Below are 27,919 nucleotides of genomic sequence, written 5' to 3'. Positions count from 1 at the left end.
AAGCTTAGCATGAGAGATGGCCTTATATCAAGAGAGGGTTGAATGTTTGGTGTTTATCCTTGAAACATTAAGTATTTGATTTTGCATATTGTAGTAGAACAAAACTCCCATCAACAATACCTTCGTGTAAGAATGTTTAAATATTGACACTTGGTCCTCTTGTAAAATATTTGGGCCACAATTCCATGCAAAGCTAAAACAAACTCTCATCTAAGAAGAACAATGTACAAGTGAAGGTGGTGGATGATGGATATATTGACCTTTGAGAAAATCAAATATGTATTGTTTGTAATTATTGCCATGTGGATGTATCTGTCTGTATAAAGTAACTTGCCCATCCATCCACCTACTTGTAGCTTTCTCTGTCCTCAACTACACGAGTCAATTAGAGGAAATTCTCTTTAAAGTATAGCAAACAAATATCACTTTAATAGAAAGAAAAAAATCAAGGAGCAATCATTTTCTAATTGTAAAATTAATTGGTAGAATACTGACTGATTTTTCAGCCAAACAGAGCTTTTCAATTTCTACCGATTTCAGCAACTTCCTTGGGAGAAAGAAAATATAAGGTGTCAACAACAATTAGTGAAGCTTATTGTGCCTCTGCCAGAGTAGATAAGAAAACCATTAGATTGAACAATCTGAATGGATGCACTTTGATTGTTCTTGGCCCCTCACTCATCTCTGTCCTTGAGAGAACCTTTTTTCTGTTTGGTCTTCACTTTTGGCTCCTTGACAGTACGCAAGTGTTGAGGTAGGATAGCTTGCTGAGAAGATAGCTCAGAAATGAAAAGTACAGTTTGAGCCCACCCTGCATACTTACCAAACTTACTCACAAATGCTTCGGAGACCTTCTGGGACAGCTTTGAAGTCAAGCGTTCACCTGATAGTTCAGGAGTGATGTATTGCATGGCAATCTGGTGTATTTGAGTGCAGGAATTAAACATACATCAAAATCTTTGGACTCTGTTCTGTTATCTTTCTCAGCCAAAACATGCCAGACTTGTTACAAAATGAACTTTCTTACATAAATTAACACTCACCTGCCACACGTGTGTATCAACAGGAATGGCATGATGCTGATCTAGAGAAAAAAGAGCAATACAAGATGCTACTTTTGGGCCTACTCCAGGCAAGGTACAGAGAGCCTCCATTGACTCTTCAAGAGGTAAATTCCGCAGAGACAGTAGCCACTCCTTGCCACCAGTATTTTTGCAGTTTAGAGCCTTGAATGTATCAACTATATATTTAGCCCTGTGTCATACCAACAGCAAGTTATTACCAATTGATGAGAGACAAGCTATGATCAAGAAGTTCACAGATCAATGACCTATAACAAGATATATCAAGTTATTACAATGAATTTACAGAAACGCAGCTAGTAGATAGTGAAGCCAGACTTCAATAGATAAACTGCATCAGGGAATGTATGACAAAATTATCAGTTATATAATTATTGAGATATTTAGTTCTGGTTTTAAAGAATAAAGACATTTATGCAAAGATATCAAGAAAGAAAGAAATTATCATTGCTGTCCACAACAACAACAAGAGCTCAATGGGTCTCAAAAGTATATTAAAGTTATATGACAGTCATACATGAACTTTGCTAACCAAAAATAGAGAATCTGAAACAAAAGGCAAAAGCTAAAAATATTAATGGTAGTAAATCCAAACAAGTGCCCATAGACAAATAAGCATATGGCACAAAACTCAAAATCCACAAAATGAGAAACAATTCTGTGACACAGGTTTTTTGTTAAAACTACCATCATACCCAAGACAAAGGGGCTGGAGGAGAACATGACCCTAACCCGAATCAAAATTAGCAACAGGTGGATGGGAATGAGAATATGGAGAAAAAGTATTTTAATATTGGGGCTTTTAGATGGCAAATTAAGAAAGCTTGTTGATTGTGTTTTTCCTCCCATACTAGAATCCAATCATTATATGATTTCTGGCTTTAGGTGGCCACAAGGAATTATGACATCCAGGTTGACTAGGAGCATATGGTTCTTCTGATTACTTTTTCTTGATTTGCTACAAGTGTTTTTTGATGCACATGCAAGTGATTCAAATTTGCATTGCACAGAGCATGTCAATTTTCATGTATAAATGATGTATCCCATAAGATTAACCTATAGATAATGTCAACTATATTTTATGCTCTTCCTCCTGGCCTAAACAGCCAAGGTGAAAGTCTTTATAACAGCTCAATGAAACAGTCAACTTACAGTAAGCATACTTGCTGTTATGACAATAGTTCAATCATAGCAAGCATATGTCTTCATTGTAAGATACACGAATGTTTTAGGTGTATTTATGTCCCTGATGCCTTAACATTTTTCCACAGAAGATTTTTCCACGGCATCTCCTCCATTTGGCAATTTGCTGAATTTTCAATTCCAACAAGCTTTCAAATCAATAATATAGTGCTATATACCCATAACAGCCCTCAGCTGTAATCCTTTCAAGTTTCTCCCATCCAAAATGTTTGTGAAGTCTTTTAAGAACATTGGCCCCACACAATGAAAATATCAATCACTAAAACATCTGAAAGTATTTTCTGGCACTATTTTGCCCATCATTCTCATGCTTGCATATTTATTGCAATAGAATAAATTTTGGCTAAATACCCAAGCATCTCTCATAGGACATGAGTTGAACCCTACCATTTTCACTTCAAAATATTTTGAATTGACTATATGGGTTTCTGTTTGAATTTTGTTTGCAACAACAATAGCTCGTCTTCATTTTGTCTTTTTGAAGTAGGATTTGCATTAGTGTTTCTCTTGGAGGATGTGGAGGCCTATTTGTCTCAGGGAGGAAGTTATTCGAAAGTATCTTATACAGCCTTGGTACTCTTATGTGAGATTTACTATGGTAATTTGTATAAGTTCTATTTAAGTTTCCTTGAATTGTAAGGCTCAAAAGATTAATGTTACTAAGTTTTGATCTGTCTGGAGTACAATGACAAATATTATATTACCATATAAATCCACTATGAATGTGATCACTGGACACAAATATCGGTGGACACTTCATACAAATTGATCCTGATTTTATTTTTGGTAGTTTGAAAACTATAGCAGCAACAGAGCATGGAATTCAATTTTAAGAAATTTTTAATCCCCTCAAGAAATTTCCTGTCCTTTTTCAATACGCTTAAGGCGGCTTAACCATCCCTTACAGCATCAAGAAGCCTTCTGCTTGGATTCGAGGTCTTTGATAGAGACTTCATTCTTTGCATGAAAGCATCTAATTGTGAAACTAAACTGAAATCAGTATTTGGCCATTCTAAAATACAAATATCAGATTGTCACCTACATCTGCCAACCCCATTTCTCTTTGTGCTTGAAACAGCTTTGAACATTTCAGCAATGCTGGAAGCTAAGTCACAAGGTTCGAGTTTGAGTTTGAGTTCGAGTTCGACAACTATGAAGTTCGGATGAAGTTCAACAAGTCAAAAATATCGGAAAAAACTTCGACATTAAATTCGCCTAATTTATTATTATATGTTTTAATAATTTATAGATAATATAAAATAATATAAGTATTGACATGTTTATTTATTATTAAAATACACAATAATATAAAATAATATAAACATTGATAAATAATAATAAATAATATAAGTAAATGCTATTCATTACTATACAATATAAAAATATAATTGACATGTTTTAATGTTTTGATATTCGATAAATAAATATATATTAATAACAGTAATAAAACACAATAATAAAAGTTTAAAACTATAAACTAAACCTAAAATCAAATACTCTCGAAACGTAGAAAATCACGTTGCCTATGGTTGTCTGAAAATGAAACAAGCGACGGAGAGAAATGGAAGCCATGGATAGGGATGGAAACGTTGCTGATGCCATTCGCAGAAGATTTTGCCGATTATTCCGGAGACATCGAGTGAACAGAGTTATGCAAGAGAATGTGCATCAACTCCTAGCAACTCATGTCCTGTGACAATTTTCAACTTTGCAGCGACATACAAGAGGCAGCCCCACAGTGATTTGCAGACAGGATCGCAAATAATGGCCCCCACAGTTGACCCTAGCTGTTGTATAAACTTGGATGCATTTCCTGTTAACAGAGGTGTCTTTTTATTTAAAAAAATTTGTTGAAAACCCTAAAAATCTTTACAATAAAATACATTTTTTTCTGAAATGACAGTGGTTGACTATATTACAAATTAATTTGTAAAAATCTTGCTTGTTATTAACAGAGACCGAGAGATCTATATATACAAAAGAATAAAGCGATGTTTCCTTAGGAAACTATCAAAAAGAATAGAAATATTCTATTCTAACAGATAAAGCTAAAAATGTGAAAGCTAACTAAAGCTAACTAGATATTTACAATAGATTACCATTAACTAATAATAGACAATTATCTATTATTGTAATAGACTAGCCATACGAATTTGTTACAAATTTATACGATTTTTTACATTTTCTTAAGTTTGCCGAATTTCGAACTTGGAGCCGAAAATTCGGTGAACCTTGTGACTTAGGCTGGAAGTATATGTTAAAGAATTGCTCTTAAGGATTAATTATAATCTATTGAATGGACATGACCATCAACTCATCTAGAGACATAACAATTCTACTGACCTCATTACAGGGATTATTGAGTCTGTGCAGTATGAAAATGGGAGATCATCGACGGGGATGACTTGAGGCTCAAATTTTCTTTTATTTATGGCTTTCCGCTGCATGATTTCCAAGAAAATTACACAACTAGATTTCCTACTCTGAGTTATCAACATTTGAACTCTACTCAACAAACCTTTGTTTAGCTATCAGAAACTCTTCATAACACTCATAACTAGTTCGTTATTCATACTAAAGCAATACAATTCAGAAAACGTATTATTCAAAGGAATTATAGCATAAATGAAACAAACTTATTATGAGGCATACATCTTACATTCCAATTATATCAGGCTGAATACATCATTTCCCCGAATGATCATGGTCATCTTTTAATTATATGTATGTGTACATGATAATGTTGATGGGTTTGATGCAGACAATTAGACCTTGGCATCTAGTTTCTCAAGTGCACCAGAATGGGAGTGTGGCACAGGCAGGATTTACTCTTCTTGTTCAAAGAGAACTTAAATTAAGCAACGAGTTATCCACAAAAGATATTGAAAGTCTTTTACTACAAGCGACAAGGAGATAATTCATACATGATCTGCACTGGGTATGTTGCCAGTCAAAGTTTCCACATCACTTACCAGATTAAATTGAGCAGATGAAAAGTAGTTTTATTCAAACACAAAAAGAGACTTAGGACATAGTACTCATCAGCAGATCGTATGAAAGGAAATTGTTGATTTCGGATAAGATGTCTATTACAAATCACTTTCATTGCACCCAAATCCCTGGAAAAAGAGATCTTTTCCCAGACTGTTAAAAGCAATACACAAGTCAGGTGCCCAGAATCAACAAGCAGTTTACTAACAGACCAGCAAATAAAAACAGATATAGCCATCAATCACTGAATCAATATATTCTGCATAACCATAATGGCCAGACTTAAGTTGTACAAGTCCACCAATAAATATGATGTGTAGACTCCACTAAAATAGGATGTAGAAAACTCATCTCTGGTTAAATGAAATGATTGTCTATGCTATAATCGAAAGCACAGAGGAAATGAGGATTAGAGACGTGTGATGCACTATTCTTTGTATGAGCACGTAAGGTGCAGTCGGAAAGGAATGAACTGAATAGTTTTAAAACGTGTTGAGTTTTCTAACTAAATAAAAAGTTGAAGTAGAAATGTTCTCCATGTGCCTCTTGTTATGGGGAGCTTGCGTTCTCTTTTTTCGAGAGGAGTTTTCTCCCAGGGGGTTTTTCTCCTTTTGTCCATTTCTGAGGGATTGCATTGCATTGTAATTGTGCATGGGTATCTAACATGGCCTTGTTGCCAAAACCTATTTTGCATCAAACAGTTATACATCATTTGCATGATGTTTTCATCTCCCTGAGTTACACTTACAGGTGAGTGTTGGTATGAATGTGGTTTTGTTATATTCACGTGGATTAAGTTTACTTAGTCATAGGTGGCATTCTAGATTTCCCTTATGATGGGGCCATATCTCATTATTAGAATATAGCCACTTAGCATTTGATATCGTGCATTATGCTTTTAACTTTAGTCGTATGTTGTTATAATTCATACATCATTACTGTAATGTCCCCCTGTTGGGACTTGATTTATTCTAATTCTCTCAATTAGGGTTTTGATTGTAATGTTCCCTAATAGGATTAGTTATTTATCTTATTAGATTTCACATACATCATTACTGTAATGTCCCCCTGTTGGGACTTAATTTATTCTAATTCTCTCAATTAGGGTTTGATTGTAATGTTCCCTGATAGGATTAGTTATTTATCTTATTAAATTTCACATACATCATTATTGTAATGTCCCCCTGTTGGGACTTAATTTATTCTAATTCTCTCAATTAGGGTTTTGATTGTAATGTTCCCTGATAGGATTAGCTATTTATCTTATTAAATTTCAGTTGTTTGTACAAATAATTACTGTTCATACTTTCCTTATTACTATATTCCAGCTTCATGACAGAAGGATTAGGTGTTATCTAGGTTGCCTAGAGACTATCTTGAAATGGATTCCCTCAAAGTTTACATATCGAAGCCCTTAGCCTTTCTTGAGACTTTGCGCACAAGGCTGATCCCTACCCTATCTTGGGACAAAGATCCATTGCTTGGATTTATACAAGCCCCTCCTTGGTAACACTTTAGTCTTCCCTTAGCCAAATAACAATCGGATTGAGTGTCAATATAAACAATTTGACATTATTCTTATGATATATATTAAATCATTCAAATATATAATAGAGATTATTCAGACATTATTCTTATTAATTGATAGACGGATAGATAGATGGATAGATAGATATTTACCTACATACCGCGAGGACGTATCCCCACCCAAAAAGCCAAGGTTTTCGAGAAAGGGACATCCCCCCGTTGTCCCTAGATTGGCAAAAATTGCAGGAGACATCCCCGGTACTTGGGGACCTCTGGGACGGAAAAAGGGAACGACAAGCCATCCTTAGTATAGAAAAGGGACGTCCAAACATCCCCCAACCATACTGGTGACAGTCGGTCGTCCTGATTTATGCAAAGCAAAAACAAAAAAAAAGTAAACAAAAAAACTTGAACATGATCATGAGACTTTATGGCAGCCCTCTAGCCTTTGGGCATATTTAGATTTTCAGATTTTTATAATATTGTTCATGCTAAACTTATATTTAAATATTTTTGTTCACATATTGATATGCATATTGACAATTGAGTACTGAAATCGATCATTATTTCCTAGATGGTATTCAAATAGTGTATGTTAAGGTTCTAAAATGTTTAAAAGACATGCTTTATACTTAGTTTCGTATGAATAACATGTATATTTGCAAATTTCAGTGTATATTTTAAAATTTCCCTATATATATAGCAGTTCCCTTCCCCCCCCAATCTCCAAAATCACCAAAAAAAAAATGTCGTCCCGAAAACCCGTCACAGTAACTTGGGGGAACATAGATATTTGCTTGTGTGTGTGTGTACACACACGTACGTTATTACCAGTCTTTGTATTTATTTTCATAATTAAATATATTCAGTATAGTCTACTGTAATGTAGAAACAGTATTGAGTTATCTTAGAGTTCATATAGTCCTCTTAAGATCGAATTGCAGTGACTGACATTGCCAGTGTTATTTTTATATTCCTCTCTAATCTTCTCCCCTGAATGAACTATAATGAATGTCCTTTTACATCTTGTTGGCAGGTTGGTAAGTCACGTTCCAAGGAACATGTTTCCCTTTCTTATACTAATCATTTCTTTCATGCCACCTCCATACTTAATCAGTGCTTGATTATTGTAATTGTTGATAAATGCTATTATTGAATCAACTTCTATTCATTGACTAATTTCTTCCCTCTTCTTGTTACCTATGTTTAGTCAGACCCTGATTGTATCGATAGTGTTGTTGAATCCGGTAACATTGACATTCCTTAACAATACGAAGCTTCCTTTGATAATAAAGGTTATTTGTTCTTTCTACATGCTTATTTATTTTTGAATCTTTAGTCATCGAAAGAATCAGATCATGTCTCTCTTCATGCTATTGTCTATTATATAATTAACAATAGTCATATACGAGATTATCGATAAGGGTGCTTCCGTTAATTGCTGATGTTAGGGAATATAATCGTTGCTTTGTATTAGCCATTCGCTATCCTCCATTTCTAAGGGAATATTCACAATATTATACTTGCCAAATAACATTCACAGATATATCCGTCCTCCTTTGGCTGATGCCATAATATGATATTTGATTTAAATTATATTATAGATTAATAGACTAACATGTGTATTAGATTGATTTATCCTTAATATGTATCAATTATTTATTTGATATTTAATTCTATTATAAATTATTATTAAATTTACTTCTGGAAGGGGATATCACAATCCTACGCTCCCAAAATCGTGTGTCCTCAAGCAATTACATGTTTCATTTAGCACTTGTAAACTTATGCATGAATATGTGAAGACACAAAGCATACATAGGATACATGAAAATACAAATTATACAAATTGATGCATGAAGACGCGATTTACACAATTGGTACATGAGAACATAGAGTATACACATAGTGCACATATTCTTAGATTCCCTTTAGAATGTTTCCTTATTTAATCTCTTACCCTACAGAATAGCATCATGCTCTGATACCACTTGTAATGTCCCATGTTGGGACTTATCTATCCTATTTTTCTCGATTAGGGTTTGGATTGTAATGTTTCCTAATAGGATTAGTTATTTATCTTATTAACTAAGTTGTTTATAACTATGTACAAATTCTTATCATTCATATTTTCCCTATTACTATTCCAACTCGATGATGGAAGGAGTAGGTGTTATCCAAGTTGCCTAGATACCAACTTGCAATGGATTCCCTCAAAGTTAAAAATCCAAGCCTTTAGCATTTCTTGGGACTTTTCTCACAAGGCACTCAGGGTCATTGATCCCTACCCTATCTTGGGACAAACATCCATTGCTTGGATTTATACAAGCTCTCCTTTGTAACAATTAAGTCTTTCTTTCTTAGGAAAATAGTAATAGGAGTGAGAGTCAATATAAATAATTCTAATATTATTCTTATGATATATGTTAGATCATTTAAATATATAATACAGATTATTCAAACATATATTTGCTTATGTGTGTATATATCAAAGTAACAAGAATCTAAATCGAATTGGAAACGGCAAGGCCGAATGGAATCATGAATCGGCCATGAATCAGAATCGAATCGGCCACAAATCGGCAAATTTAAAAAACCCTTGAAATTCAGTGAGTAACTTATTTCATTAACCCTTTATCGCTGATTCGATTCACCAATTCAAAAAAAATCATTTGGCTTGAATCGAATCGCCAAATCGCATGAATCGTTGTGATTCTTGGAACTATGGTGTATATAAACACACGTACATTATAACAGTCTTTGTATTTATTTTCATATATAAATATATTCAGTATAGTCTACTATAATGTAGAAACAATATTGAGTTATCTTAGAGTTCATATAGTCCTCTTAAGATCAAATTGTGGTGACTGTCACTTCCAGCGTTACTTTTATATTCCTCTCTTATCTTCCCCTTGAATGAATGATTATGAATGGCCTTTTATATCTTGTTGGCAGGTTGGTAAGTCGTGTTCCAAGAGACATGTTCCCTTATACTAGTCATATTCTTTCATGCCACCTTCATTCATAATCAATGCTTGATTATCGTAATCATTGATAAATGCTATGATCAAATCAACTTATGTCCATTGACCAATTTCTTCACCCTTCTTGTTACTTGTGTTTAATTGCACCCTAATTGTATTGATAGTGTTATTGTATCCGATGACATTGACATTCCTTAGCAATACCAAGCTTCCTTCAATAATAAAGGTTATTTGTTCTTTCTAAATACTTTTTCTTTGAGTCATTAGTCATCTGAAGAACTGCATCCTTAGTCTCTCTTTATAGCTATTGTCTATCATATAATTAACAATAGTCATTTACAAGATTATCAATAAGGGTGTTGTCGTTAATTGCTGATATTAGGGAATATAATCGCTGCTCTGTATTAACCATTCACTATCCTCCATTTCTAAGGGAATATTCATAGTATTATTCTTGCCAAATAACATTCGCAGACATATCTATTATATTATAGATTGATAGATTAATATGAGTATTACATTAATTATTATAATATTGATCATTATCATTAATATTTATCAATTATTTTTTTGATATTTAGCTTTATTATAAATTAATACTAAATTTACTTTTGGAAGGGGATATCAAAATTACCTTGCTTATTATATATAAAAGGTGTCTATGTTGTATGCTATCTCAGTTTAATTATTTCTCGTATTAGTGGAATAGCATCTCTGTGTTGCTTATCTTGATTGTGAAGATTATTCAGTTTGCAGGTCATTGTTCTTGGGTGACAAAACAATATTTCCAAACCATTTGCTTCATTTGTAGATTATGAGGATGTGCATCGATTATTAAGCCCTAAAAAAAAGACAATCAAGAATTGCTACACAATACCCAAGATAAATGAGTTGATAGATGAGCTTTGTGGTGCGATGCACTTCTCCAAGATTGACTCAAGGTCAAGCTATCATCAAACAAGGGTTAGAGAGGCGGATGTACACAAAACAACCTTCAAATGTCACTATGAGTTCTTCACCATGCCATTTTGGTAGACCATTGCACCTATCACCGTTTAGTCATGCATGAATCAGCACTTTATTTTTCAATTGAGAAATTGATTTTCTTTGATGACATTTCGATTCACAGTAACACATGAGAAGATGATTTGAAGCACATGGATGAAGTCCTTGGCATACTTGAGTAGTATTTGTTCTATTCCAAAGTATTCAAATGCAAGTTTGGTTTAATCGGAATATTATATTTAGGGCTTAGATTAATGCCCAAGAGTTTAGCGTAGACGAGGAGAAGATCCAAATGTTCAAGATTGGCCAAGACCAAGGACCTGAGGATATTTGTGGAACTTTTAATCTAGCATAGGAGGTTTGTGAAGGAGTTTTCATAGCTTGTAGGCCCATTGACAAATTTTACAAAGAAAGGAGCTTTCTCTTGGAGCTATGCAATACAAAGAGCTTTTGACAAGCTCAAAGAAGTCATGAGTTCATTTCCAATTTTAGCTATTCCAAAATTCTTGGTTTTTTTTGTTTTAGATTGTGATGCTTCAAGAGAGAGAATTGTATTAAGCACTGTCATTGTATCCGGTATGTGTTTTCCAAATGGCAGTGGCCTCTTATTTAAATTGAGAATAAACCATGAATGGGACATGTGTATTCGTTAATTAGATAATTAATATAAAACATTTAATTAGTCGTATTATATCAATTTCTCTCATATAACAATAAACTTGTATATATTATATCTCATATATAACTATTTATAGGTTTATCCAACAAAAGCTACCAAACATCAACACTCCCTCTTAGCTAGGGAGGATAAACACACATATTACCTCGAAGTAATATCAAGTTAGCAAGATTAAAGATATATTTGATCAAAAGATATCCATCATTTTGATATCAAGAGTATTGGTCTCCCAGAATATCAACATATGATATTCACTAAATACTTAATAAGATTTGATATCATGAGTATTGGTCTCCCAAAATACATGATATTCACCATTTACTCAAAAATGTTTGATATCACATCTGAGATCATGAGTATTGGCCTCTCAAAATATCAATGATATTCAACAAATACTATTTGAGTAATGGCCTGCAAAATTTTGAGATGCAAGATATTCACCAAATACTATGAGTAATGGCCTTCTAGAACATCAAATCGTGTGATATTCACCAAGTACTCTGTGAGTAATGGCCTTCCAAAACATCAAGACGCGTAATATTCACCAAGTACTCTATGTGTAATGGCCTTCCAGAATATCAATATGCATAAAATTCACCATGTACTCAAAAAAAGTTTATAAGGTATGTGCACACGCATTCTCATAATGCTTACCATATAAACATCCACCATGCAAAGTATAATCTATTATGATCTGCATAGACATCATAAGATATCCATCATAATAGAAAACTTCTGCAAATACAAGTGACATCATTTGGAAGTCGTCACTTCCTCGTGATGTACACAGGGGGTAGGCCCATTACAATTACATAGTCACAAGGTATATTCATGAATCACGGTCCTCTTGACTACTACAATTTATTGATCACTAGTGATTCCATCTCAACATGGTTTACTCCCTCTGAATCAATATGACCGAGATCACCAAGGATTGACTTAATCATATTCTCTATCTATTCCCTCTCTTTCAAGGTTGCCTCTAATGAAATGTCAAGCTCCCTTTGAATCTCAATCTCCTGAGCTCCTCATCCACTAATGCTTCTGATGGAGTGTTATGCTCCCTTTGAACTTGATATCATTCCTCCTTTTCCTGCAAGAACATTCTCGAAGGAAAGCTCTTATAGTATATACAAATAAGAGAGAGACTACATTGATTAATCAAATAAAATATTGAAGGATAAATACTTAAATGTACATCAATATCCTTTTATTTAGTCTTTCATGCCATTAGGCATTAATATTGCAATCGTAAAACAATTATTTATTACTTTTAATGACCCCTTCTATTAGGTCGTCTTAGAATAACTCTACAAAGGATATGAGATTCACTAGAAGTCGAATATTTCTCATACCTTTTCTTAAATAAACATTATTTATATAAATTGTTTTGTTTATCTTTTATTCCATTACCAATCTCATCTTAGAGGTGCTTGACTTAATACATTATACACAAACTAACGTTAGTATTAAATACTTATTCATGGGACAAAAAATATTCCTCGTACCTTTTCATAAATGAACATTATTTATATAAATTGTCTATTTATCTTTTATTCCATTACCAATCCCATCTTAGAAATGCTTGACTTAATACATTATATACAAACTAACATTAGTATTAATTACTAATTCATGGGACATAAAATACTTACCAAACATCCCACAGTCTTACCTTGTCGAATAACATGGCCTCATGGTTGACTAAACACTTAATGTCTTTGTTGCATGCAATATCATTGATGAGTGTATCGTTTGATCCTTTTAAAATAATGTCGCTCCTCTTTTGATTATACTTTTGCAACTATATTCTTGTTGTCTTAGTTCACTATATTCTCTTTCACTATTTGTTCTTCATAGTTTATCCCTCTTTGGTGACTATAAATGTGCCAACTTACTGTTTCCCACTGAGTATATCTATTTCTCCCTTACCCCAATCCTCTTTCTTTGCAGAATGCTTGAATGGAAGACTTAGTTAATTCCTATTTGATGATATGTGTCTAAACGCTTCTTCAGCATTTATCTTTGTAAAGCCTCCATTTCACATTCACTGCAAGCTTCCCTCCTCTGCTATAGATCCTTTATTGAACGTTTTCATTTAGGATATATTGAGATACTCAAAGTTTATGATACATTCATGTCACTCCTTGGATATTATTGGTTAATATCTTTAGAGATATATGAAAGGCTTGTTGTCAAGATATGGTCCAACATATATTTTTCTATGTTCTTGTGATCCACCCAACAACAGTGATAGTGAGTAGTGTGTACCCTTCATAAGATTCATAGTTTCTTCTTTTGATCATGTGATACTCTACGGAAAGTAAGAGCTATCGACTACTTGTATGCAGAATATGCTTTCTATATTAAAGAACAATGCCTCTATGTATGGCTAATGTATTGTAGTCTGAAACAATACTCTTACTATATGTCCTTTGTATTAACCACCCTCTATTATTCATGCTTTCTGAATCGCTTTTCCTCTATATTCCTCTATATTCCACAAATTCTCTATCTATGTATACACTTATTATCGCTCAATATATGCCAACCAATACTATATCCAAAGTGATATATTTTCTCCATTTATCGATGATTGGGGTAAATTATGTTTTAGACTCGATGTTGATTGGATCATATTAGCTTCTAATTAGAATCCTCCAAAGATCGTCGCATCAAGATCATTGTCTTCTAATCTTCCTCCTATTGTTTCTTTTTTCTTTTTTTTTATCTCTATTAATTATTGGATGTCTGAAACAAAGGATTAGTTGAATCTGGTCTTATTATGAAATAAACACCTCTATAAGTTTGGTGTATTGCTAAATCTCTCGTGTGTTCTACTTAGCAGGCATTCGTAAGGGATTCATATTATTTAATACTGTCTTCTCACACCTTTCATTCATCAATCGACCTGCAAGTTTTATTTGTCTCAATGTTATAAACTCCTTAAATTTGCAAGCGGCTCTGATACCATGTTGTTTTCTGAGGATCGCTACAAATGTACTAAGCACTACCATTGTATCTGGCATGTGTTCTCCAAATGGCAGCGACCTCTTATTTAAATTGAGAATAAGCCATGACAAGACATGTCGCATTCGTTAATTAGATATTTAATATAATAAACATTTAATCATTGTCATATCTCTCTCTCTCTCTCTCTCTCTCTCTCTCTCTCTCTCTCTCCCTAATTCGCTTTTCACTTTTCTGATTATCATATATATCTTTTTCTGATTCACAACCCTCCATCCCTAATGATCTTTTAAAAAGTCACAATCTCTCATTAATACCACCTTATGAAAGAGTTGGAAATCTTCATCAACTCTTTCCACTACCAATCTTCTTCTATTGCTCCTTCCTTGGTTCCCATGCTCCCTTCTTTCTTCCTTTCTCGTTGTCCCCTTCCAAATGAAAATCTCTTCTCTCTTTTATATCTCATGTTTGAGGGAGTCACACATTTTCATTTCATTACTTTGACGATTCATTAAACTCAATTAAATTTTTAACTTAACTCTTTTATATTTTTATTCTAATATTATTTACACTCCTTTTATATTTTAATAATATTATTATTTATTATCAAATCTTATTTCAGAAAGGGGACATCACTAGTAGCCAATGCATTCTCTAGGAAACCTTAGTTCTGTTCTATAGCTGATATCTATTGATTGGAAGGCTTCCATAATAGCTGAATTTGCTAACAATGCAATTGCTAATAACATTTAGGATGGGAAGTTGCAAAATAACAGGTTTAAGGTGGTTGATGAGCTCGTCCTCTACAAAATTGGATATATCTTGCACCAAAATCAAAGGGAAAGAGACAACTTTGAGTGCATACCATCACACATCATGCACTGGTTATCCAGGTTACTACAAGACATACAAGCAAGAGTAGGTTTTTCATGGAAGGGATTCAAAAATGATATGTTGAATCATGTTAGGGAGTGTTTGGTTTACCAACAAAACAAAACAAAGCATGTAATCCAGCTGGATTCTTGCAGCCCCAGCCCATTCCAAATTAGAAATGGGAAAGTACCTCCATAGATTTGATCATACGCCTATCAAAGGTGCAAGGTAAGGATTGTATCTATGTAACTGCTGACAGACAGGATCATAATACATGCTCCTTTGTGCTATATCTTCAGAATACAATGTTCCACGAGTTGTTGATCTGTTCTTTAAAAGAGACTTTTAGACTTCATGAGCTACCAAGGAATAATGTAAGTGACAGGAAAAGCAGGTATATCAGCTTGTTTTAGCAGGTGCTCTTTGTTTGACAGGTACTGAACTGACCCCAAGCACTAGCTATAATCCTCAATCTAATAGGCAAACAAAAGAAGTGCACAATTGGATAGAAGATTATTTAAGGAGCCATTTTAGAGGAAAGTGAACAGCATGGGTCAAGTGGCTATAACTTGGAGAGTATTGCTAAAATTCTACTTTCTCCGTGTCTATGGTATGACTCCTTTGAATTCTATGGTCATGATGTTATTTTGTTCATGGATTTGACTCTTTCGGATGGTAGAGTACCAGGGGCAAAAGTTTTTATTTGGCAAAGCTTAGACATTACGAAGGCAATCAGAGAACCTACAGCAGTCCCAAAACCAGAAATATTTGTAGGCTGATTGCCACCAATCTGAGAGGGTTTTTGAGGTGGGAAACATGGTATTTCTGAGGCTACAGCACTATTGACAATCTTCACTCAAAAGAAAATCGTGTTGGTAAGTTAAAATCAAAATTCTATGGACCGTACAAGATCATAGGAAGGATTGACAAAGTTGAATATAAGCTGCAATTTCTGAAGAATAGAATATACAAAAAATTTCAAGTGTCATGTCTGAAGAAGGCGCTTGGGCAACAGGTTATCCCTAGAGCTGCTACCACTTGATGTTGAGGGGAAATTGTTTCTAGAACCTGAAGTAAGCTCAAATGTGAGGGAAAAAGCTAAGGAACACAAGGCCACTCTAGATTATCCGACAAAATGGAAGAATCTTCCACTTGGGGATGTGAAGGAGTGAGAAGGATCTTGTGGAATGAAGAAGTTGATGGAGAACCTATTCTGAGAAGAAGTTTGTTCAAAAACCAGATGTAAAATCACTGGAAAATGTTGCAAGGTGATCATTGATAGTGGAAGTTCTGATAATTTGGCATCTGAGGAGCTGGTTAACAAATTGCAGTTGCAGAAATTGAGACATCCTAAGCCTTATCATGTTGCTTGGATCCAAAAAGAGAATAAATTACTTGTAAGTGAGCAATGCCTTGTTAGATTCAAAATTGGGAATTATCATGACAAAGTCTTGTGTGATATTGTGCCTATGGATTGTTGTCATATTCTTTTGGATAGACCTTGGCAGTATGATAAACAAGCTTTGCATGATGGTAGATCGAATCAGTATACTATTTGGATTGACGAAAAGAAACAAATCTTGTTGCCTTCAGTAGAAAAACTTGATAAGAATCATTGTACCACAATCAGAGTATGCTTGATTGAAGGTAATCAATTTGCTAGAGAAGTGAAAGAACAAAATGGTTGTTTTGCTTTGATTCCTAGAAAGACTAAGAAACAAGATGAGTTAGAACATGCACCTGAGATTGAGTCTTTGTTGGCAAAGTTTCAAGACATTACTTCTGATAATGTACCTAATGGTTTACCTCCTATGAGAAGCATAAGTCATTGTATGGATTTGATACTTGGAGCTAGTTTGCCTAATAAAGCACTGCATAGATTGACCCCTAACGAAAAGGTTGAATTGAATAGGCATGTGCAAGAGTTGCTTGAGAAAGGCTTGATTAGTGAAAGTTTGAGTCCTTGTGCAGTAGCTGTTGTGTTAGCACCTAAAATGAATGGAGAATGGAGAGTGTGCACTCATTCTAAAGCCATAAACAAGATAAAAGTGAAATATAGATTTATTTTGCCTAAGATGGATGACATAATGAACAGTTTGAGTGAAGCATAGAATTTTACAAAGATTGATTTGAAAAGTGAATATCATCAGATCAGAATTAGAGAAGGAGATGATTGGAAAACTACTTTTAAGACTAATGAAGGTTTTGTCTGAGTGATTGGTTATACCTTTTGGTTTAACTAATGCACCTAGTACTTTTATGAGGCTGATGACTGAAGTCCTGAAGAAATTCTTGGGTAAGTTTGTAATTGTATATCTTGATGACATTTTGATATTTAGTAAACTAAAAAAGGAACATCTTAAGCATATCAGACAAGTATTGCAGAAATTGAAGGACAAGAAATGGTTGATTAATTTAAAGAAATGTTCACTCATGAAGAAAGAAATTTTGTACCTTGGTTTTGTCATTTCAGCTGATGGTTTGAAGATGAATCCTAAAAAGGTAAAAGTTATTCTTGATTTGCCTACACCTAAGAATGTTGGAGAGGTAAGATCATTTCATGGATTGGCAAGTTTTTATAAAAAATTTATCAAAAATTTCAATTCTATTTGTAATGCTATGACTAAGATTATGAGAGGAGACAAAAAGGAATTCAAATAGACACACGGAGCACAAAAGAGTTTTAAAACATTGAAACAAATTTTTGCAAAGTTGCCTACACTTGCTTTGCCTGATTTCAGTAAAGCTTTTAAGTTGAATGTGATGCGAGTGTAAGTGTCATTGGGGTTGTTTTGATTCAAGAAGGAAGACCTCTAGCTTTCTTTAGTGAAAAGTTGAATGATGCTAAGAGAAAATATTCAGTTTATGATCAAGAATTTTATGCTATTTTTCAATCTTTGAAGAAATGGAAACATTATTTTATGCCTAAAGATTTTGTGTTGTATACCGACCCCAAAGCTTTGCAAAATTGGGGAAGTCGGAACAAGTTGAATCAAAGACACATGAAGTGGGTTGAGTTTTTGCAGAACTTTTCTTTTTCATTAAAGTAGAAGAGTTGACACTTAAACAAAGTTGTTGATGCTTTGAGCAAAAGGAGGAATTTGCTGACAGAAATGAGAGTTCAAGTACTTGGTTTTAATGATTTGAAATATTTATATGAAACTGATCCTAATTTTGCAAAACCTTGGAAAGCTTGTAAAGATCAAATGGTGAGAGATAAGTGGATTGATTATTTCATTCAGGAAGGCATGCTATTTAAGGGAATTCAGTTGTGTATACCTAGAGGATCTATGAGAGATAACATCATGAAGGAGAAATATTTTGGGATTGATAAGACAATAAAGTTGATTGTGAATAGATACTTTTGGCCATAGATTTATAAGGTTGTGCAGAAAGATGGTGAGAAGTTGCAAACATTGTCAAACAACAAAAGGAACTAGTCAGAATTTGGGATTGTATTCACCATTGCCTAAACCTGATAAGCCTTAAGAAGATATCAGTATGGATTTTGTTCTTGGATTGCCTAGAACTCGGAGAGGTAATGATTCTATTTAGGTAGTAGTTGATAGATTTTCAAAAATGACTCATTTTATACCTTGTAAGAAGACATCTGATGCAGTACATGTGGCTGAATTAATTTTTAAGGAAGTGGTAAGATTTCATGGTTTGCCTAAGACTATTGTTTCAGACAGAGATGCTAAGTTTACTAGTTATTTCTAGAAGACACTTTGGAGGAAGTCAAATACAAAATTAGGGTTTAGTTCTACATTTCATCCACAAAAACATGGACAAACTGAAGTTGTGAACAGAAGTTTGAGTAACTTGTTGAAATGTTTGGTTGGAGATAAGCCTACTAATTGGGATTTGATTTTGGCACAAGCAGAGTTTGCATATAATAATTCTGTGAATAGAAGTACAAAGAAGACATATTTTGAGATTGTTACTAGCATGAATCCTAAGGGAACTATTGAATTAAGGGCTCTGAACCTTGAGACAAAAAGAAGTGTAGAAGTTGAGGAATTTGCAGATTTCATGAAGACACTGCATGACGAAGTGAAAATGAACTTGGAGGACAATAATTTGATATACAAACAGAGAGAAGATAAAAGGAAGAGACAAAAATCTTTTGAAGTTGGAGGCGAGGTTATGATTCATCTAAAGAAGAGCAGATTTCTAGTTGGTACCTACAATAAGCTGAAAATGGAGAAGTTTGGTCCTTGTCAGATTCTAAGGAAGTTTGACAATGGAAATGCTTTTGAAGCTGAATTACCATAAGATATGGATATTTCACCTATATTTTCAACATTGTAGATATCTTCGAGTATTTTGAGTTAGATGATGGGCTGAAAAATAACTTGGATTATCCTAAGCAGAAGATAGATAGCATTGAAAGGATTTTGAATAGCCGAATAAGTAAAAACACCAAAGGAAAAGACTACATGGAATACCTAGTCCAATGGAAAGACAAACCAGTCGAAGACAATTCGTGGATTACACAAGCTGAGTTGGATCTTTATGATTCAGGTCAAAATACAATTGATGCTGATGTGGACATTAGTTCTTTATTAACCCTAGGTGTCTAATGCAGGAGCATCTTGGGTCTTGAGCAATCTTGCATCAACGAAAGATATTTCCTGTTTCAATTCTAGTCTGTTGTTCGCGAAGTAGGCATTGTTGCTTTTGGTTTCTTGTTGTGCACAATTGATATCTATTGAGGACCTATCCTAGATCCTTGTCCTAAGTGTGCAAGTTCTAATGTTCCATATTTCTCGAGTTTTGTGTCATTCTTTGTGGTCTATGTTTTCTATTGTTTTCATCCAGCGAGGTATCTTGTTTCGATTGGCGCAGTTTCTTATGCTTATGTGGCATCTTGCGCAATTGGAGGGCGACTCCTAACACACATGTGGACCTATCTTTAAGTGTGTGTGATCTTATGCTGTCCTTTGCTTGGATTTTGGTTTACTATTCCAAGATTGGACCTATAATGTAATTAAATGATTGACTAGCCGACTTGTGGCTTAGCTTGCTATAAAAGAAGCTTGGTTAGATGTAGGAAATGATCAGATTCTTAGAGAGTAGAAGATAGGAGATCGAGCTTAGACTCTAATTTCATTGATTCATTGTATATGGCCACACCCTGAAAGGCCTCATAGCTAGGCATGTTGGGAATACGTGAAGTTAAATAATTACTAAATTACACCTATGAATATGTTGCATCTGGCCTCATGTTCTCTGTGGTTTATCAGATTTTGTGTATAGCTTCCCTGTGTAACTCTGAGCAGGGGAGTGTTGGTAGGTTTAAGCTGAGTTATTCCTCCCTTACCCCTTCCATACCCTTTCTCCCTACGTCAAGTTATGACTTTACAAACACCAATACTTATCAAGTAAGATCTGATGTAATATTGCACAAACAAATATCCAATCTAAATCACCAATAATCAATGCTCGATCGAGATTGTGTGTAGAACATGAAATAACAATAATCTACAAGTAATAGTCTCTAAATGCAAATCGATATTATACTTGGCCTAATGATGTTTTCGATCGGGTGCAAGAATGATAATCGATTAGATCAAATGGTGATATACTTATGAACAATTAAATATGTGTGTATATATATCATAGAATTGGTTATCATTCCTACATCTAACCGAAGCTATCATTTGTTCAACACTCCCTCTTAGCTAGGGAAGATAAGGTATTAACCGAGTATAGATCACAACAATATACACATCTACTGTGAGAAGAAATATCACCTTACTCATGATATCAAAAGATATGATATGCTTAAGAATATCAAGTCACATAAAATTCTTCATTAAATATCAAATTATGGTATGTGCACTGACATCAAGTCTCATGATGTCTTGCCCTAACAATTCATGGCATGTTCAGGAATATATTTCAATTGATATCAAGTCTCATGATATCTACCATAATGTTCAAGAGATACTAACTATCACAACATGTCCACGGATATCAAGTCACATGATATCTATCAGGATATTGAGACTAATCATTGTAAAGTTGTCACCTTACAATGTGAAATACAAGTGTCAATTATCTGAAAGACTGTCACCTTTCAGTAATGTACACAAGGGAGCCCATAAAGTCATGGAGTCGCACACGACAAAAAAGAGTTTATAAATTAAGCATCTTTTAAATATATATACATAAGAACAAATAAATAATTTAAGACTTATCTCAATTATGACTTACATTTTCTACCATACCAAGTTTCTTCCTAAGGTGTTCAACTTTCACTCAGTTACTTCTCCGTCTATTTCTTCTACCATAGTATCTAAGTGTTCTCTGAATCCTCTGATGTGTCTTAATGATCAATCGCCCAGGGTTTGAGTTTGTTTGATACTTGGCTTGGTAATGCTGAGTAGAAGACAAATTTATCAAAATCATGTTCTATATTAGCTTTAGCCAAAGATGCTTGTTGTTTTGTTCTATCAGGACACTTGATTGCATAGTGTCCATACTGATCACATCTGAAATATTGTATCTGGGAAATGTCTCTCCTCTTCTTGGATGATCCCTTCCATAAGTATTCTTCTTTATTTTATTTTATTTTATCTTTACCTTTCTTATGAAAATTTGTAATGGACACCCCTGGATGTCCCATAAAACTAAACCAATTTGCTGAAATGAATTTTGTCAAACCGTTTGCATGCAACCTCTTAAAACCTCTTATAACTCTGGAAATCAAACGTTTATTTGTTTGTTGTGTTTCGTGCATGGAATTGGTATCATACAACATAAACAAGAGAGAAACTACAACAATATGCAAAGTGGAAATGAACTGTTGCTAATAAAATGTTATTTTCAGAATTCATAAAACCAAATACATGGCAGATTTATCAACTCACTAATTACTTCAGCAATATTGTCATAATACTCCAGCCCATGCTTACGAACTTGCTGCTACAATACTTTGTCCTCCAATCAGTCCACTACCTTCATAATACCATTCCCTCCAAGCGGCATAAGCGTCGGACAAGTAGTGAAGAAGATATGAGCAAAATATCAAATCTGCCTGTAGCCGGAAATGCAACTAAACTGCCTGATACTAAAGCCAATAAGAAAGAATTCCAAAGGCCAAACCCCAAGGGAATGACGTCTAGAATGTTACAAGAGAGGATAGACGTCCTCAAATGCCAAGAACAAAACTGCAACTCACACACCAATTTCTTCTCATATTCAACCTGTCTAATGAAGCCACAAATGCTTCCTTTTATTCTATTCCCACGGGTCCCCTCAACTCATATGGGCAATGTGGGATAAAAGATGTGTAATATAAAACATATATTAAAATACCCCTTATGTCTCCCTTGGGTACACATCACCATAAAATAAATATTAAAGTAACACTTTAATATTTTACAATTAAATTAGACGTTACTTTAATAAAACTTCAGGCATTAAAATGTATTAGCAATCGGACTCCGAATAATGCGAGTGATAGCTCATCGGAAAGCTCTCACCGAGGAGTATCGAATCCAATCCCCAAAATTGACCTGCACTGTGTCCTGCCGACTTACTTAAAATAGTAAATATGCCTGAAACTGAGTAAATCAACTTCGTTTTGGCCCAAACTGGAAATGACTAGGCCAAAACACTCCAAGATCCCATTAAACCCTTCGTTAGCCCTCGGGACCATGTAGAACAAGGCTAACGCGCACACACTTGGTCAATTGCTAAAATGGGGACATTACAAAATTGGTGTTTAATACATGAATATCCTCATCTATGGATTTCTGATTGTTTCCTTTAGTCATCAGTCTAGATTCTTCTTGTAAGCAATCTGTTCTCAACCTATCAAATTTAGGGAGTTTTTAACCTTGCACTTATACCTTGAATAAATGACTCCCATGAAGTTGGTAGGCCACCTAGATATACTAATGTTAACTCCCTGCTATCAAATTGATTTCCAACTATTGAGAGTTGATATCTTAATTCAGTGATTCTCATGAAATATGCAGTGATGGATTCTCCCTTGTTCACTGTTACATGATTAAGTTGCCTCTTTAATGCAAGGATTCTACTGGTGTCGTTTATTTCAAATGTGATTTCAAGAGTTTTAAACATTAGGTATGCAGTATCTTGTTTTAATAAGATAGGTACTATATGATCCCTAACTGCATCTACCATAAGTTTCAAAGCCTTTTCATTGTTCTGGATCCATTGGATTTTCTCGGGATCATTCTCTGCTTCTGATTTGGTTTTTTTTTCACAAATGAGTCTAATTTAATTTTTTTCAACATCATCAGGATTCTAAATTTCCATGATGTAAAATTGGTTGCACCTTCAAGACGATCCTGAAATCTGATTATACTAGACATTATGAAGAATGGAATGTGATTTCAATTTCAAGAGGGATAGTATTTGAGTTTTGAGTGATCTGAACTCTCAAATTTAATCAGATCTTCCTTAGCAAAGCTCTGATACCATGTTAAAGAAGATCAAATTTATTTCAAATTTGAACTATCAGTGTCATTTAAATTTTCAGAAAATAATTCTTACTAATCTTTGTACCTTATCTGTAGGTTGTAATAAGAATATGGATAATCTTGCTCTTGTCAAATGTAAAAGTGATGCTAAATCAATATTGAAAAATACTGATTATTATTTCTCGAGTCTGATTCTGATTTTATGGTGCTCCATTTCCAAGAGGCAAAACACTAATTGATTTCTGTGTCCCTCTTTGGAGATTGGATCTGCAATATATATTCAAGGAAGAGGCATGTTCCATGAATGGTGGACATGTCTCCACAAATGGTGATATTATAATGAACAATTAAATATGTGTGTGTATATATCAGTATACACAACATATACTGATATACATAAATACATACATCTATATATATATATATATATATATATATATATATATATTCCTACATCTGACCGAAGCTATCATTTGTTCAACAAAAACCCTAAGCCTCTTTCAAGCATTCCCACTTCAGGTAGCTGCACCAAGTTAACTAGAGTTTTTCTATCACAGGCAAGGAGCACAACAGAAAGAAATCTGCTCAGATTGGAAAAGATAGCAACCAGATCAGATCTACCGCACCTTATTGTAAAGAGTCTGGATGCAGTTAATGCTCAGCACACAACATTGTGGAAATTAGAAGGTGGTTTAGGTGGCAATTCAGGTAACTGGGCCCTGCTGCCAGTAAATGAACTCTTGTCCCATTCATTGTGGATGATTTGAAGTTCTTGTGGCAACGACCCAAGGGATTTAACCCTGTCGTCAACATTTCAGACCTAGTGCAGACTTTGCTAATGACTTTTGGAGGAGATTTCAGAAGTTTGGGCTTGTCATTTGTAATCTGATCTACAACAGACAAATCTGAGCTCTGACAGGCCTTAACTACCAGACACTGGAGTCTCAACCCTTGAGAAATAATCTGCCACCAGCAGGGTTTCACAATTCATGTATGTGCTGATTTGGAGGAGAACTATGTAAAAAACTTCTTAATTGCTGCAGTTCAGTAATATTTGTATCAGTCTTGGAGTCTAGGTTTATCAAGGCGTAGATCAGCTTTCCTGATGTGTGCTGGTTTAAATTATTTTATGAAATACTATGAGCATTTTGTGTTGAGATCTTTGGTCAAATACTTCAGATAATTCTATACTGTTCGCCGAAGGTGATTATGCATTATTATTCTTTTCTTCTGGTGAACACTAACTGTCAAATCCCAGGATATTACAAATGGCAAGTAGAGAAATATTGACAGGATGTAGAATACTCGGATGACCAAGTACATGGGGCAGGTTAAGAACTTAAGAAGGAAAACAGACAATTGTGCTATAGTCCTAAGCAGTACAGTTAAAAAAGTTGCACATATTTTGCAGGGCTCTATGATGCCTCTTCAGGGAGGCCATTATCTGGGATAAAATATAAGAGGAAGAGGTCTTCAAATTCAAACAATGAAATGCAAAATATACAAGAAGCTATACAAGAGAAGACCGGTAATTGAAAAATAAGTAACAATTAAAAACCTACTCACAGAGTATAGAATTCTCAGATGACCATATGGAGCAGGAGAAGAATGAAAACAGACTACAACTTTTCTGAAAGGGAATCCTCCAACTTTGGGGAGGGGCTGGACTATACAAAAAATTCCTCCCACAAGCAAAATTTTGACAGTACTCTCTAGATATATCATTCATGAAGAATGGTATGCACACAAGATTCTTCACCCAAGCCCTTTTCACAAGCATTTTTAGTTCCATAGCAAAAATGATGACAAGGGATGAGAAGAAAAACACATATTAAGCTTTTTAAGAGCTACAGTTACTTCGACCCAAGGATGTTTTTGATAGAAGCTGAAGTGAGCGGATTCTTCACTTGATATCCCCTTCAGTGAGATATACATTCATAATACCTGATAAGCATGGACAGATCCTTTGACCCCTTAAATTTATATAGCATGATGTTCTTTGATCTCTAAATATCATTCATCGTTCTTTCGTATTCTGCTCTGTGTTATTTAGATTGATTTCTTTGAACCTAGCACAGTGAGCTATACGCTATATAATATCCAGCCCTACTACAGCTTTAGGCTACTAATTGATATAAGTGAAATGTAGATAAGGATAAAACTTTCATATGCAAATTTCCTGAGTGCATTACGAACAACCCTAAGTTCCCAACCATAAATATTTCGCAAATGCACGAGGGAAAACATGAAGTAGCAAAGCACAGTCAGAATGTTTGTCGAATCCGTTGCTGGAGGGACATACGTCTATTCCTACCAGCTACTCACTCCATGCTTGTAGAAGGAATCATCTCAGCCCTGTATGAAAGGTCAAATTCAATCTAAAATCGTTCAAGCTGCATACAGGTCTTACAAAAATAAGAAAACACCAGTAAAAGTGGAAGGCAAAAGTCCCCTCAGCTTAAATTTGACTTTTGTTTCGACTAATAAACTGCAAAGTTGCTTTTTTATAGTTTGCGTTTGAGGAGGGTTGCTAGAACAACACGAAATCTAAATTTTAGTGATTCCTAACGAGATAGTAAGCTGACCTGTAACCAAACCCAGCGGCCCGAAGTTGGCCTTCTGTAACTGATGATAATTCTCTCAAAGAAGGAAATGCGTGAAAATCGGTGTCATCAACGGTGCCCAAATAAGGTCCAAAACTGGAGAGATATTCCACCATCTGCGTTATCCTTTTAATATTATTATTTGACGAGCAAATGAACTGGAAGAGACATTCCAGAGGATCCTGTCGCAGCAAACGAGCACCACCCATATAAGGAGCCAACGCTGCAAACCTCAAATCCACTTGTACAAATTTATTCCACATACCCTTCAACGAAATATCCAGATTCAGATAATCACTAAGCACTGCCCTTTGTTCTTCTTCTGATTGCCCTTCTTGACCATGAATGAAGTACTTGACCTCATCTCCAACATGCCTGAGTGTAAACAAGTGAACCCCCACGACCCCTGTATATTCTGATGGGCCATATGTAGGGCCAGTTTCCCTCCATCTGAAGGTCTGTCCTGTGGGAAATGTAAGATCCAAACATAGTTCTTTCGTGCTCACGTTGAGGCTTCTCCAACATAAATCAGATTTATAATCAGTTGCGGATATAGAACTTTTTTGTGTCTCTGCTGTTTTGGAGTCAGATGAGTTCTCGCTATCGATGAGTGTTTTGTGTAATGATGATGATGCACTGCAACTGGTAGTGTAATCCTTTTCAAATTCACGGATGAGGACCCTCTTAGTTTTGTGGGCATTAATGTTTTTGACAGACCTCCTTTTGGTGGTAGGGTTAAAGGCGATTGCTCTGGGAGGAGTCGAGATTACTGCCATTGTGGTTTCAACTACCTTATTATCTATGCGCATATTCCTCGTTCTCTTCATTTGTGAAATCTGATGAAACAAGGCTCGGTTCATGAAACGATGAGGCCCGGTAAAAGCATCTATTCAGTTGTTTGTTTCAACCATGGATAGTGGCATTGGCTTAGTATTATTGCCCACAGAGATGAATTTTGTCACCTGGAAGAGAGAAAGTAAACGGGGGTTTTAGAAGTGGGGTAATATAATAATGCTAGTATAATTCTTACGGAAGACTAGTATTTGTTGTTAGGGGAACTAAATTTTTTGGCCAGGAAATTATATTTCACGGGATTGGGAAATGTCGTGGAAGGCATAGATCACAGGCAGAGAAGGTAAATCTGCAGCGACAAGGTTTGAATAATGAGCAAAAATGTGACGTACATGGCCGAATAGTTGCACAAAATTAGTAGAGGCACGAAAGAGGAAAGCAGACACAATAGCGAGGGCAGCAGAGTTTTCAGCAGTCGTAACAGTGAGGACGAACAGAGTGCAGAAGCTATAAAATTGAGCTCCTACGTAAAAAGCGAGTCGATCTCGCGGATGGAAGCTACGGCTCCAAAGGTGGGAGCCGCAAGGGTAGCCACAGGGAGAGGATCCCATACAGTCGCACAAAACAAGTAATAAAGACAAAAGAAAGTCAAATTTTCACCACATTCGTTGTTTTCAACTACAAATTATGGAGATTTATGAAAATCAAATGCTGAAATTTTCCAAAAAATCTATGATGTTTTTAATCTTTT

At 34.8% G+C, this 27,919-nt stretch overlaps 1 protein-coding gene across 1 annotated transcript; it reads right to left on the bottom strand.

The window, feature by feature from the left end:
* Window positions 1–225: 225 nt before the first annotated feature.
* OGG1 (8-oxoguanine-DNA glycosylase 1) lies at window positions 226–27,841 on the bottom strand. The gene is made up of 3 exons (XM_089828941.1): window positions 26,359–27,841; window positions 1,044–1,254; window positions 226–917 (listed from the first exon to the last, which is right to left on the bottom strand). The coding sequence occupies exons 1-3, from the start codon at window positions 27,234–27,236 to the stop codon at window positions 675–677; spliced, it is 1,332 nt and encodes a 443-aa protein (XP_089685067.1). The 5' UTR covers window positions 27,237–27,841; the 3' UTR covers window positions 226–674.
* Between the last annotated feature and the right edge of the window lie 78 nt (window positions 27,842–27,919).

Source organism: Cupressus sempervirens, chromosome 5 (genome assembly GCF_028749045.1).
Source record: "Cupressus sempervirens isolate cs-2001-9-10 chromosome 5, ASM2874904v1, whole genome shotgun sequence".
NCBI lineage: Eukaryota > Viridiplantae > Streptophyta > Pinopsida > Cupressales > Cupressaceae > Cupressus > Cupressus sempervirens.
Note: the sequence above shows the minus strand (reverse complement) of the source record. Positions and strands in the feature narration are given on the sequence as shown.